The following is a 13,676-nucleotide window of genomic DNA, read 5'->3' as shown; positions in this document are numbered from 1 at the left end:
TTTGAAGGCCAACGAGACAAGAAGTCAATGACAAAGGACACATCCCACAAAGAGGAGAACCGAGGTCTAGGAGGCCTAGAGAGACGAGAACCCTTGAGCAACCGGCGAACCAGAGGATGTTGGCCTGCCGGAAGACCCGAAAAACCTTGATGACGGGAAGAAATGGCTGATCTGTACAGATTAATCGTACGATAGGCCTTGCCATCCACGAAAAGGGAGGATAGAAACTGCAAAACATCCTCTACAGGAGCCGTAACGGTATCCAGGTTCCGTCCCAAGCACCAACGAGACCAAACTCCCCAGGCTGCCCGATATGCCCGAATGGTACCGGGGGCCCACGCACTTTCCAGGAGGAATCTAGTCGTCTCCGATATTCCAGCGATGTCCCAGCGACCCCTGAGATCCTGCACGCCAGGAGACGGAGAGCGTTGTCCAACAGAAGGGGATGGTGCTGACCCAGCGGACCCTGAAGAAGATTCAGCCGGGCCGGAAGAAGAAATGGGTCCGCAATCAACAACTCCATCAGCTGTGGAAACCAAGTCTGCGGACGCCAAAACGGGACCACTAGGACTAATTCCGCCTGCTGACGACGCACCTGAGAAAGTACCCGAGGTATCAAGGCGAAGGGTGGAAAAGCGTATAAGAGGGCGCCTGACCAATCCTGGAGCAATGCGTCCACCGCCTCTGATCGAGGATCCGGCCTCCAACTGTAATACCTGGGCAGCTGGGCGTTCCAATGAGAAGCAAACAGGTCCAAGGAGAACGGGCCCCAAAGGGATTCGATGGAGGAGAACACCGCAGAATCCAACATCCAGTCGCTGAAGTCCGAGATGTAGCGTGAACTCCAATCTGCATGGACGTTGAGAAGACTTGGAATATACTCTGCCACGACCGTGATTCCCCTGTCCAGACAATAGGACCAGAACTCCTTCGCTAGATGAGTCAACATTGCTGACCAAGTGCCGCCCATGGAGTTCACATAACGTACGGCCGACACATTGTCCATCCTGAGTCGTATACAAGCATTGACCTTGCCGTTGACGAAGCTCCGAATCGCAAAGGACCCCGCCAGCAGTTCCAACGTGTTGATGTGTAGAGATGACTCCGACGTGGACCAAGGTCCTCCGGTGGACACGCCATTGCAGCGAGCACCCCACCCCTGCAGGCTGGCGTCCGATTCTATCACCACGTCTGGCTGAGGACCCACCATAGCCTTGCCATTCCACGCGTCGAGATTGTGAATCCACCACGTCAGCTCGTCCCTGGTGTCTTGATCCAGGACCACCGACTCCCCGTAGGAGGCACCCGCCTGAAGATGGGCAATCTTGAGCCGTTGAAGTGCCCGGTAATGGAGCGGGGCCGGAAAGACTGCCTGAATTGAGGAAGAAAGAAGACCCAAGACACGGGCCAAGTGACGTAGGGAAACGTGAGGCAACCGGAGAGTGTGTCGTAACTCCCTGCGGATGGCCCGAACTTTGGACATCGGAAGACAAAGAGTGCGGGCGGAAGAGTCCACTCGGAACCCCAGGAACTCCATGGATCTGGATAGTAGAAGACAAGATTTTTCGAGATTGATAACAAATCCCAGACCGGTGAGCAGGGAGACGGACAGTCGCAGATGTGCTAGGAGAGTGGGAGGATCCCGGGCAATCAGGAGAATGTCGTCCAGATAAATTATCAGACGGACACCCTGACCCCGAAGCCATGAAACCACCGGCTTCATGAGTTTGGTGAAACACCAAGGGGCTGATGACAGGCCAAACGGGAGGCACGTGAACCGCCATATCTGATCCCCCCACAGGAAACGCAGAAGATCCCTGGATTGATGGGCAATGGGCACCGTGAGATAGGCATCCTTCAAATCGAGTTTGACCATCCACTCGCCCGGAAGGAGAAGGTCCCTGAGCAGATGAATACCTTCCATTTTGAAATGGCGGTATCGCACATAAATGTTCAGATTCTTCAGATTTATAACCGGGCGAAACTGTCCCCCCTTCTTTTCCACAAGGAAAATATCGCTGACCACTCCCCCGTAGGGGTTTGGAGCTCTTTCTATAGCACCTTTTTCCAGAAGGGACAAGAGTTCCGTGTCTATGAGTGTGCAAGACTCTAGAGAGAACTCTCGCGGTCTGAAGGGAGGCAGACAAATTGGGGTGTCTACCAGTTCGATCTGAAAGCCCCTGATTGTGGACAGTACCCATGGGTCGGAGGTGATGTGATCCCAGGCATGCAAAAAATGTAGGAGCCTGCCCCCTATGCATGGGGAAGAAGACAGAGGACAAACTTGGGGACTTACCAAACGGACGCTGGGAACCTGGAGCTCCTCTGAAGCCTCTGGACCTTCCGAAGGTGCCTCTGGAAGGAAAGAAGGGCGGTTGTTGTCGTTGATCTTGAAACGTTTGGCGATGATGAAAGGAGCCTCGACCAGTGTTACGGGTCTGAAAATGCGTACGGCCGGATAGGCGGCCCCTTGAGCTGCCGGCCCTGGTAGAGACCCTATTCTGAAAGACTTTGCGCATACTAGATTGCGCCTTATCCAAAGCCGTGAAGGCCCCAACAAATTTGCCTAACTCCTTAATAAAGGAGTCGCCAAAAAGGAGCCCCTGCGCATCTTTGCCAGATTCAGACAAAGCCATGTTGGTTAGTTTAGGCTCGATCTTCATGAGGATTGCCTTCCTCCTCTCAATTGCCAGGGAAGTGTTGACATTTCCCGTAACACATATGGCACATTGCACCCAGCCCCTGAGCTCATCTGGGTCAATCTGAGTGCCATCCGCCTTGGCAGACTCTGCCAACTCAAAAATTTTTGTGAGAGGCCCTAAGATATCCAAAAGTTTATCTTGGCAAGCCCGCAGAGCCGAGTCAAGGCCCCTGCGAGGGTTAAAGCCCGTTTTGGCCAGAAATTGGACCATTTTAGGGTCCACGTTAGGAGTCTCACCGACTTTATTAGGGATAATAGGGCGTGGGCATTCCGCCCTTAGCTTGTTGCGGGTCTCCTTGCATAACGGAGTTCTAATCCTGGCCTCCAAGTAATGAGCCACATGGGAGGCGGGGACCCACTCAGCCGACCTGGGGTGGTGGAGGCTATCGGGGTCAAACAAGGGCTCCCCAGCTGGGTCAGTAAGAGGGGTGTCACCAGAGGTGACAGCCCCTGAGGCCCCACTAGTAGATGGCCGGGAAACTGGGACGTAATCGTCCACATCATGATCCACCATAACCCCTGCAATATCATAATCCGAACCATCCGGATGGAAACTCAAAGCCTCCTCATCAGACTCAATTTCAGAGTGATCACTAGGCTCGTGCTGAGTGCGAGCAGACTTCCACCGACGCGACTTTTCTGCCTGGCGCGGACAGGCTCGTTTGCGTGTGCTAGGCACGCTCTCATGTGATAGAACGGTGCTATCAGTGACAGGGTTTCTGGAGGCAGCAGCTGCAGGTGGTGGGATGCGGTGAGAGGCCATAGTGATAAGGGCCTGTGATATGGATTGAGTGATAACTGCAGACATAGATCCCATGGCAGAAGCAATCGCCTGGGATATGGATTGCTGTAGGGCCAGAGCTTGGGCTTCAGCAGGGGAGATAGAAAGAGACCCAAGGCCAGGAGCAGATCCCTGGGGTATGGGGACCAGAGAGCTGGGGGCAGGGGTAGCCGAATCCTGAGAAGACATTCTAATAAGGAGTTAGTCACTCCAGAGAAAAAAGCTAATAAGGGAGACTGCTGTCCTACCTAACCTGAAACGCTGGTCACAAAATGGCGCCGGGAAAGACAGCGAACGGCCGCCTGAATCAAAGGTCACACCCCCCTCCTCTCCCAGAAGCCAATAGGAGCGGGGAGAAAAAAATGCCGCCCACAGAAAGGACCGCCCAGGGAGGCGCGTCCTGAGAGCGGCGGGGGACACCAAGATGGTGCCCGTGACCTAAACTGAGTACATGCAAGATGGCGCCCGAACTTCCGTACCTCGCGAGAGTTCGGGCGCAAGAAGAAGGACGAGTGACGCCGACTAGGAGAGGAATATGGCGCTGACCACCCAAGAAAAGGACAGGAACCAGAGGATGAATAATCGGTGAGAAGTGGCGGATGGGGGGGGGGGAGAAGGAGGCAGAGGGTGAACAAGGAATGAGGCACCCAAACGGGACGCAGAAGCGGCGACCACAGGAACTAAATATATAAAAATAATATATGTAGAATAAAATAAGAGGTAGAAACAACGGAATAGGTGAGGGGGAGAGCCCCCCAGAGAGAAATATAATACTGTAAAGCAATATAGGTACAAAAGAGAATTATATAAAAAAACACACAAAATGACAAATCTCAGACTACTTATCTGCTATGGAGCAGCACAGAAAGAGGAAGTGTTCCCTGAGGAAGGGCTACTTATGGACTGATGGAGGGAGGGGTTACCCTTAGGGGTGTTTCTTTTTGTTACCATGGTTACTCTTCTTGCTGCTATGGAATTTAGTAAAGGAAGAGAAAGCAATATGAAGCCTCCGTGTCTTGTTATAAAATCCTTGATTTATATACAGTGTCCACATGATTCTATTCAAATACAATTCATATATGTGCATTCATGTATATAAACAATAAAGTGCAAAAGTGCCTATGTGAAAATATTAAATGCTGCTTGGCCATTAAGATCATATCATCAATATATAAACCTGTATATCCGGGGGGGGAGGCATGATCATAAAAATTGTCAGGTAATCACTATGTCAGTACAGGGAGTGCAGAATTATTAGGCAAATGAGTATTTTGACCACATCATCCTCTTTATGCATGTTGTCTTACTCCAAGCTGTATAGGCTCGAAAGCCTACTACCAATTAAGCATATTAGGTGATGTGCATCTCTGTAATGAGAAGGGGTGTGGTCTAATGACATCAACACCCTATATTAGGTGTGCATAATTATTAGGCAACTTCCTTTCCTTTGGCAAAATGGGTCAAAAGAAGGACTTGACAGGCTCAGAAAAGTCAAAAATAGTGAGATATCTTGCAGAGGGATGCAGCACTCTTAAAATTGCAAAGCTTCTGAAGCGTGATCATCTAACAATCAAGCGTTTCATTCAAAATAGTCAACAGGGTCGCAAGAAGCGTGTGGAAAAACCAAGGCGCAAAATAACTGCCCATGAACTGAGAAAAGTCAAGCGTGCAGCTGCCAAGATGCCACTTGCCACCAGTTTGGCCATATTTCAGAGCTGCAACATTACTGGAGTGCCCAAAAGCACAAGGTGTGCAATACTCAGAGACATGGCCAAGGTAAGAAAGGCTGAAAGACGACCACCACTGAACAAGACACACAAGCTGAAACGTCAAGACTGGGCCAAGAAATATCTCAAGACTGATTTTTCTAAGGTTTTATGGACTGATGAAATGAGAGTGAGTCTTGATGGGCCAGATGGATGGGCCCGTGGCTGGATTGGTAAAGGGCAGAGAGCTCCAGTCCGACTCAGACGCCAGCAAGGTGGAGGTGGAGTACTGGTTTGGGCTGGTATCATCAAAGATGAGCTTGTGGGGCCTTTTCGGGTTGAGGATGGAGTCAAGCTCAACTCCCAGTCCTACTGCCAGTTTCTGGAAGACACCTTCTTCAAGCAGTGGTACAGGAAGAAGTCTGCATCCTTCAAGAAAAACATGATTTTCATGCAGGACAATGCTCCATCACACGCGTCCAAGTACTCCACAGCGTGGCTGGCAAGAAAATCTAATGACATGGCCTCCTTGTTCACCTGATCTGAACCCCATTGAGAACCTGTGGTCCATCATCAAATGTGAGATTTACAAGGAGGGAAAACAGTACACCTCTCTGAACAGTGTCTGGGAGGCTGTGGTTGCTGCTGCACGCAATGTTGATGGTGAACAGATCAAAACACTGACAGAATCCATGGATGGCAGGCTTTTGAGTGTCCTTGCAAAGAAAGGTGGCTATATTGGTCACTGATTTGTTTTTGTTTTGTTTTTGAAAGTCAGAAATGTATATTTGTGAATGTTGAGATGTTATATTGGTTTCACTGGTAAAAATAAATAATTGAAATGGGTATATATTTGTTTTTTGTTAAGTTGCCTAATAATTATGCACAGTAATAGTCACCTGCACACACAGATATCCCCCTAAAATAGCTAAAACTAAAAACGAACTAAAAACTACTTCCAAAAATATTCAGCTTTGATATTAATGAGTTTTTTGGGTTCATTGAGAACATGGTTGTTGTTCAATAATAAAATTAATCCTCAAAAATACAACTTGCCTAATAATTCTGCACTCCCTGTATATGTGGATTGAATGAAAACCGTGCCAAGACCTCGGCATTGTCCTCCTCTCACTGCGCATGCTCCACCTCTAATGACTCATCATCTGCTCACCAACAGCGGTCGCCATCTTGTTGGAGGGCAAAGTAATGGGCCACTACAGATACATAGTTTAAAGTTGTACAGCCACCAGATACAGGTCCGGATCAGGAAGGGACGCATCGCAAATAGCGATACACCCTTCTCAATCACGCTCTTGTTCAGATCAGCTGTGCTTCTTTCAACACAGTGATCAGAACCAACAGAGCCTGACCAATCAATTCAGGCATCACTGTATATAACCCCTCTCGGGCTTTACTGTTGGTAAATAAACCACAAGGTTTTTCATAATAAAGATGAGTTGCTGTATTTAAAAATATCATGTGACAATATGACCCATGTTGACCCCTACCCTGCGATGCAGTCTTTCCACACAGTAAAAAAATAAAAATAATCACCAAAATTGCAAAAAAATGCATATTATAGAAAACAAAAAAACACTAGAAATATTGGGAAATTATGGGATATATAAATATATGCACTTGCACTTTGTAATTCACTTGGCTTGAGAAAGGTTCCATGAGGGGACTGAAACGTTGCTATGACATGTGTGAATAAATACACTTGTTTTTTCACCATTTACAGAGGAGTGCTGTGGATTTCTTGTATATGCATGTACCCAGGATCAAGGGTTGAACGCTGGCACCCGGATTGCTACATATAAGGAATGCTGCCCTACTTTGGAAATTTATATATATATATATATATATATATAAATATGCACAGATAGGTAGGTATATATATATATATATATATATATATATATATACAGTACAGACCAAAAGTTTGGACACACCTTCTCATTTAAAGAGTTTTCTTTATTTTCATGACTATGATGTATAGGGAGAGGTATAAGCAGTAGAAAGAGTGAAGTGCTTATGCCGCTGTACAGAACACTGGTGAGACCTCACTTGGAGTATTGTGCGCAGTACTGGAGGCCATATCTACAGAAGGATATAGATACTCTAGAGAGAGTTCAGAGAAGAGCTACTAAACTAGTACATGGATTGCAGGATAAAACTTACCAGGAAAGATTAAAGGACCTTAACATGTATAGCTTGGAAGAAAGAAGAGACAGAGGGGATATGATAGAAACTTTTAAATACATAAAGGGAATCAACTCGGTAAAGGAAGAGAGCATATTTAAAAGAAGAAAAACTACCACAAGAGGACACAGTTTTAAATTAGAGGGGCAAAGGTTTAAAAGTAATATAAGGAAGTATTACTTTACTGAGAGAGTAGTGGATGCATGGAATAGCCTTCCTGCAGAAGTGGTAGCTGCAAATACAGTGAAGGGGTTTAAGCATGCATGGGATAGGCATAAGGCTATCCTTCATATAAGATAGGGCCGGGGGCTATCCATAGTATTCAGTATATTGGGCAGACTAGATGGGCCAAATGGTTCTTATCTGCCGACACATTCTATGTTTCTATGTTTCTATGTTTCTATGTTTCTATGAAAATTGTAGATTCACACTGAAGGCATCAAAACTATGAATTAACACATGTGGAATTATATACATAACAAACAAGTGTGAAACAACTGAAAATATGTCATATTCTAGGTTCTTCAAAGTAGCCACCTTTTGCTTTGATTACTGCTTTGCACACTCTTGGCATTCTCTTGATGAGCTTCAAGAGGTAGTCCCCTGAAATGGTTTTCACTTCACAGGTGTGCCCTGTCAGGTTTAATAAGTGGGATTTCTTGCCTTATAAATGGGGTTGGGACCATCAGTTGCGTTGAGGAGAAGTCAGGTGGATACACAGCTGATAGTCCTACTGAATAGACTGTTAGAATTTGTATTATGGCAAGAAAAAAGCAGTTAAGTAAAGAAAAACGAGTGGCCATCATTACTTTAAGAAATGAAGGTCAGTCAGTCAGCCGAAAAATTGGGAAAACTTTGAAAGTAAGGGCTATTTGACCATGAAGGAGAGTGATGGGGTGCTGCGCCAGATGACCTGGCCTCCAGAGTCACCGGACCTGAACCCAATCGAGATGGTTTGGGGTGAGCTGGACCGCAGAGTGAAGGCAAAAGGGCCAACAAGTGCTAAGCATCTCTGGGAACTCCTTCAAGACTGTTGGAAGACCATTTCAGGTGACTACTTCTTGAAGCTCATCAAGAGAATGCCAAGAGTGTGCAAAGCAGTAATCAAAGCAAAAGGTGGCTACTTTGAAGAACCTAGAATATGACATATTTTCTGTTGTTTCACACTTGTTTGTTATGTATATAATTCCACATGTGTTAATTCATAGTTTTGATGCCTTCATAGTCATGAAAATAAAGAAAACTCTTTGAATGCGAAGGTGTGTCCAAACTTTTGGTCTGTACTGTATATATATATATATACACCTATCTGTGCATATTTTTATAACTGTTGTGTAATGTCTGATAAAGGGACCCTCCGCTTCATTAAACCACCAGGGAAGACCAAAAAATACAGTATTTGATAAACAGATCAGTTTTTTGCATTATTGCACTCTAAGGTGAAGGATGCCACTATATGGCATCTGTTGAAGGCATCCATCATGCATATACATTAAACGTGAGGAAAAAGCCACACACCTTTGTTGCATTTGACTCACATATAGGTCTAAACCCAAAATGCACCAAATTATAGCAGAAGCCATATTCTAGTTGCCTTCACCATTCTAGGTGCCATCAATTGTGTTTTATGACCGATCCTCGAGAAGATGTGATACAATGGCCCAGATTTACAATTAGTTAGATGGGATAGACCTCTTTGAAAGGGAGTCTTTAAATGCACTAGAATTATCACAGACTCAGGCTGTATGATAAATCTGAAGTACCCACAGACTGTCTAACAGTTTAAAATTTGGGTTGTGTTACTTTTGTTCAGATTTTACAACACAAATTTTTGCCACGTTTTAACTAAAAAAGTTGCATTTTGGTACAGCACGCCTTTCCAGCTAAACAACGCCCCTTGTCAGAAAATCAAGACGCAGAGTCAACAGTGAATCTGGGCCAATATGTTATCACTTCCGTACTGCCTTCTTAATTTCTCAATTTGAGATTAGACAGAGTATAGTAGCCGCCTTGTACTCAGATAGAGGAAGTGTTCCCTGCAGTGTATGACTATGGGCAGCACTTTCAGGCTCATTTCATTGACACACAGAACTCGGCCATTCGTGTGCAAACTTGGCATGTGCTGACTCAGCTGGTCTGGCCCTAAATCCCTGGTATAAACTCTGCTATCCCACTCAAGAAGACGCGCTGGGTAAGGTAGGACTCCCATAACATTGTAATACAGATTTGTGTGCCATCCTCGCTCTGTGTGTGACTGCTCTATCTCTTTGCAGATGTTTACTTGAGTCTGTTCAGCTTCGAAAGTATCAGAGAAGTGGGCAGAGGAGTGAGGGGCAAGGTTGCAAAGATATAAATAGATAATAAGCCTGGTAGTTTAAAGATTTTTTTGGTTTAGAGTGTGTGTTTTTTTTAACTTGTGAAAATGTGTTCTAGTAGTCAAAAACAGAAAAGCCTTAAAACATGTTGCGATTTGTATGTCCATGGTCCGTGTAATTCATCTGTGCATGTGAAGTGTTGCGGGAGGGGTGATCGGATAATTCTCTGTACAGTATTTGCTACTACAGAGCATGCACGCTGCTGTTCCCTATTATCAGTCATTTCAAGCTGGAGACAAGTTGACTGAAGGGCTACTTTCACATATCCCTGTCCTACATTCAACATCTAACCAGCCTGTATTACCTGATAACAAGGAATTATATTTCGCATTCACCTATCATAAAGACTGATAATTGGGAACGTTTGTTTGGTGATCACTGAACCATCTAAACACCCCACCAAGGTCCGATGGACCTTCGATCTGTGCTCATTATGGCCCTGCATTGGGCTATGTAAAAGAACCCCTTCAGTCAACCTCTCCCCAACCTGAAATGACTGATAATTAGGTAACAGTAGCTTGTATACACTCGCACAGCAAATGCAGCGAATTATCTGAGCACTCCTCCAGCAACGCTTCACATACACAAATGAATTACATGGATTGTAGCGCGACCAGGCAGTAGGATAAACATGGGATTGTGGGTTGACCTAGCAATATGCGGCCATTAGCAAGATAATGCAAATGTGTCTTATGTGGTTTATAATAAAAGAAGTGCATTAGTGGACATTCTAGTTATTAAAAAAAAAAACTACTCATCATTTCATCTCCTCTCCAGCTATAAGATAAAAGATGTCGCAGTTTTGGATCCTTCTTCTCTCCTTGGTCGGTCTTGGCTACTGTTTGCCTGTATGGGAGGACAGGAACGTTCTTCTGGAGCAGGAGAATTCCCTCAGAGCAGGGGGCAACATCATCTTAGGGGATAGAGAAGTGGAGGCCAATAAAAACCTGATGAAGATTAAGGTAGCAGAAGTGAGTCAAGCCATAAAAAGCGGCATCTTCCCTCCCAGCATGCACTTCTTCAAGGCCCGGGTACACATCCAGCAGAGCAAAGTGTTCAGTATACTTCAAGAGATGCCTAAAGGTGAGCAGTGACTTCTGTGAGTATTGTCCCACAGGATCTACTAAATTCATTACACATTATTGGGGGACATGAATTGCTGTGGTTGCCATTCACACAACTTTGCATAAATCAATAGTAAAAACCAAATATAAGAAACTTTGTAATATATCTTATCAGAGAAATAAAGCATTGTTCTCTGGTCACCAGCTGTTTTTATTCCCCCACTTTTCCTAAAGTAAAGGCCTTTTTATGATATCGGAAGTGAACGTCCGTACAGACGCACGATTCTCATAACTGACGAGTGTAAATCTGATGAATGGCAAACACTCATTTATCGGGTGAAAGGATCACTGATATGGCACCCAAAATCATAATTTCTGGGTATCTGATCCTCTTGTGTAACCAGGAATCTGCTGCCCAGACACAATTAATCTGTATGTGGCAAGCTATCACACATCACCACTTCCTGTGATGATCAGGCAATTATCGGCAACAAATGGTTCATTTCCAATAATTGCTTGGCCAGTCAGCCCATGTGAAGGGTCCGTAAAGGAAATTTGTCACCACGAAATTCCCTGTTACACCAGGCACAATGACCTAGATTTACTAATGTTTCTGCACCAAATGTCTAAAAAGTGACTGGCTTCTCCAATTTCATCTGACTTATTTGGAAAGGGGGCGGGGCTTCACTGGAAAGAGCCATGGCCTAAGGGTACTTTCACACTTGCGGCAGGACGGATCCGACAGGCTGTTCACCATCCGTCCTGCGGCTGTTTCGCCGTGCCCCCGGGCCGCCGCTCCGTCCCCATTGACTATAATGGGGATGGGGGCGGAGCTCCGGCGCAGCACGGCGGTGCACGGCTTAAGGCCGCCGGACTAAAATTACTGCATGTCAGGTTTTTTAGTCCGGTGGCTTTCTCCGTGCACCGCCGTGCTGCGCCGGAGCTCCGCCCCCATCCCCATTATAGTCAATGGGGACGGAGCGGGGGCACGGCGAAACAGCCACAGGACGGATCCGACATGGTGAACAGCATGTCGGATCCGTCCTGCCGCAAGTGTGAAACTAGCCTAAGATGTACTATTTTGCTCCAAAATTGCAATATTCTGGAGTAAAATCTCAAAGTAAGCCAAACAATACATGGTAAAGAGGCACAGAAAAGTGTATATCCCTGCACCAGATTTATCATCCATCCTGTGCCCCTGTGATAAATCTGGTGTAAGTCTAAGCTTATGCCATTTACAGGATTAGTAAATCTGTCCCAATGTCTTGTAGGGCTGGTTCAGATGAATGTAATGATTCATTTTACTTAGTGATTTGTTGCTTCATTTGGGGGGAAAAGTACTTTTAATCCATATGAAAATGAGCAGTTAAGTGCACCAAGGGTGGGCCAAAGCCACCCTGTGCACTTTTTTCCTTCTGCCAGCTCCTCCCTCTCCTTTTTGATTGACAGATCCAGGCAAGATGACTATGAGAGGGAGGGGCTTGCAGAGAAAGTAGGTGGAACCAGGCTGTACACTGTTTTGGGAATGCACTCAGTGCACTTAAGTGCTCATTTGCATATTGATTGGAAAATGCTTTTTTTCCCCACAATTAAGTAACGGACTGCTAAGTGAAGGTAACATTACATTCAGTTGAGCTAGCCCTACAAGGCATTGCATCTGGTTAAACAATGAATTTCCTGGTGACAAATTCCCTCTAACTTTCTCTCTGAATTCTGTGATAATTATGTCTCGTGAGGCTAAGACGGGTTGCTAGCTAACTTAAAGATCAGATTACATATACCGATGGAAGTCTATAGAGAAAATGGGGGTCTGTAAGTGCTTTATTCACATCTATACCACTCAGAACGTTTTATAATGTCGTATTTGGTGCTCCCGAGAGAGAGGGAGGGAGCTAGTGAGCAAAATATGCAGGATACAATATTTTCAACATACAATGGTCTTTTCTGACCCATCGTAAGTTGAAACCAGACTTACCATACAATGGCTCAGACTCAGATCCAACCACTTCTCTGGTAAAATAGTTGTATTAGTTGCTAGTTGGCAGCTATTCCTGCCTGTTATATGTAAGGACTTGTTTTATCTGTCTTATTAGTTATCTGCTTATTTGTCTTAAATCTTCATTTTCTTTTATCTTGAATGAAATTTTGGGGCTTTGGAACAAATTACTCAAGTTACAATGGTTTCAACATACAATAGACCTCCTGGAACCAATTAACATTATAACTTGAGGGACCACTGGTAATAGTCAGATATAGTGATGCCACTCATGTATACACATATAACAGGGCATGGTTTCTGAAAGTGTAGGCCTTGTTTACACATCAGTTATTTGATCAGTTATTTCCATCAGTTATTGTGAGCCAAAACCAGGTGCAGGTCAAAAACACAGAAGAGGTGCAGATCTTTCCATTATACCTTATCTCTGTGTAGCCTCCACTCCTGGTTTTGGGCCACAAAAACTGATGGAAATAACTGATCATATAACAGACATGTGAACAAAGCCTAAGTACGCTTTAACAACATCTAGGAATTTTTAAATCAAATCGTTTTTATTGAACAATAAAAACATAGTAAAACATAAAACAATACGTTGTATTTTCCTTTCTTTACATTATCCACCGTGTGGAATCAGTGAACAACAGTAATCATAGAGATACCAACACACAGTTTTATCACGTACCTATACATTGCGTGTACACATGCTAAAACAAATATTTTAGACATAGAATTACCAATATCTTAACCTTCACAACATCCCTCCCCCCCTCACCCTGCCCTAACCCCCCCTACCCTAACAACTGGTCTTGACCGTCACGAGCCTATAAAACCACATGGGTATGAGATAA

General features: G+C 45.1%; 1 protein-coding gene across 3 annotated transcripts in view; it reads left to right on the top strand.

Annotated features, from left to right (window-relative positions):
- ADA2 (adenosine deaminase 2) overlaps positions 1 to 13,676 on the top strand; it is a 68,969-nt gene that overhangs the window by 39,022 nt on the left and 16,271 nt on the right. Inside the window, exons 1-2 of one of the 3 annotated variants that reach the window (XM_040436799.1) lie at positions 9,441 to 9,581; positions 10,543 to 10,848. In XM_040436799.1, the coding sequence (XP_040292733.1) occupies positions 10,557 to 10,848 (292 nt within the window). In that variant the 5' untranslated portion in view covers positions 9,441 to 9,581; positions 10,543 to 10,556. Of the gene's footprint in view, positions 1 to 9,440; positions 9,587 to 10,542; positions 10,849 to 13,676 lie in introns of those variants that run through there. The other 2 variants (XM_040436809.1, XM_040436792.1) reach the window with 2 other exon arrangements.

Source organism: Bufo bufo, chromosome 1, assembly GCF_905171765.1.
Source record: "Bufo bufo chromosome 1, aBufBuf1.1, whole genome shotgun sequence".
In the NCBI taxonomy this organism is placed as follows: Eukaryota; Metazoa; Chordata; class Amphibia; order Anura; family Bufonidae; genus Bufo; species Bufo bufo.
The sequence above is the reverse complement of the archived record's forward strand: the minus strand, read 5'-3'. Positions and strand labels throughout refer to the sequence as shown.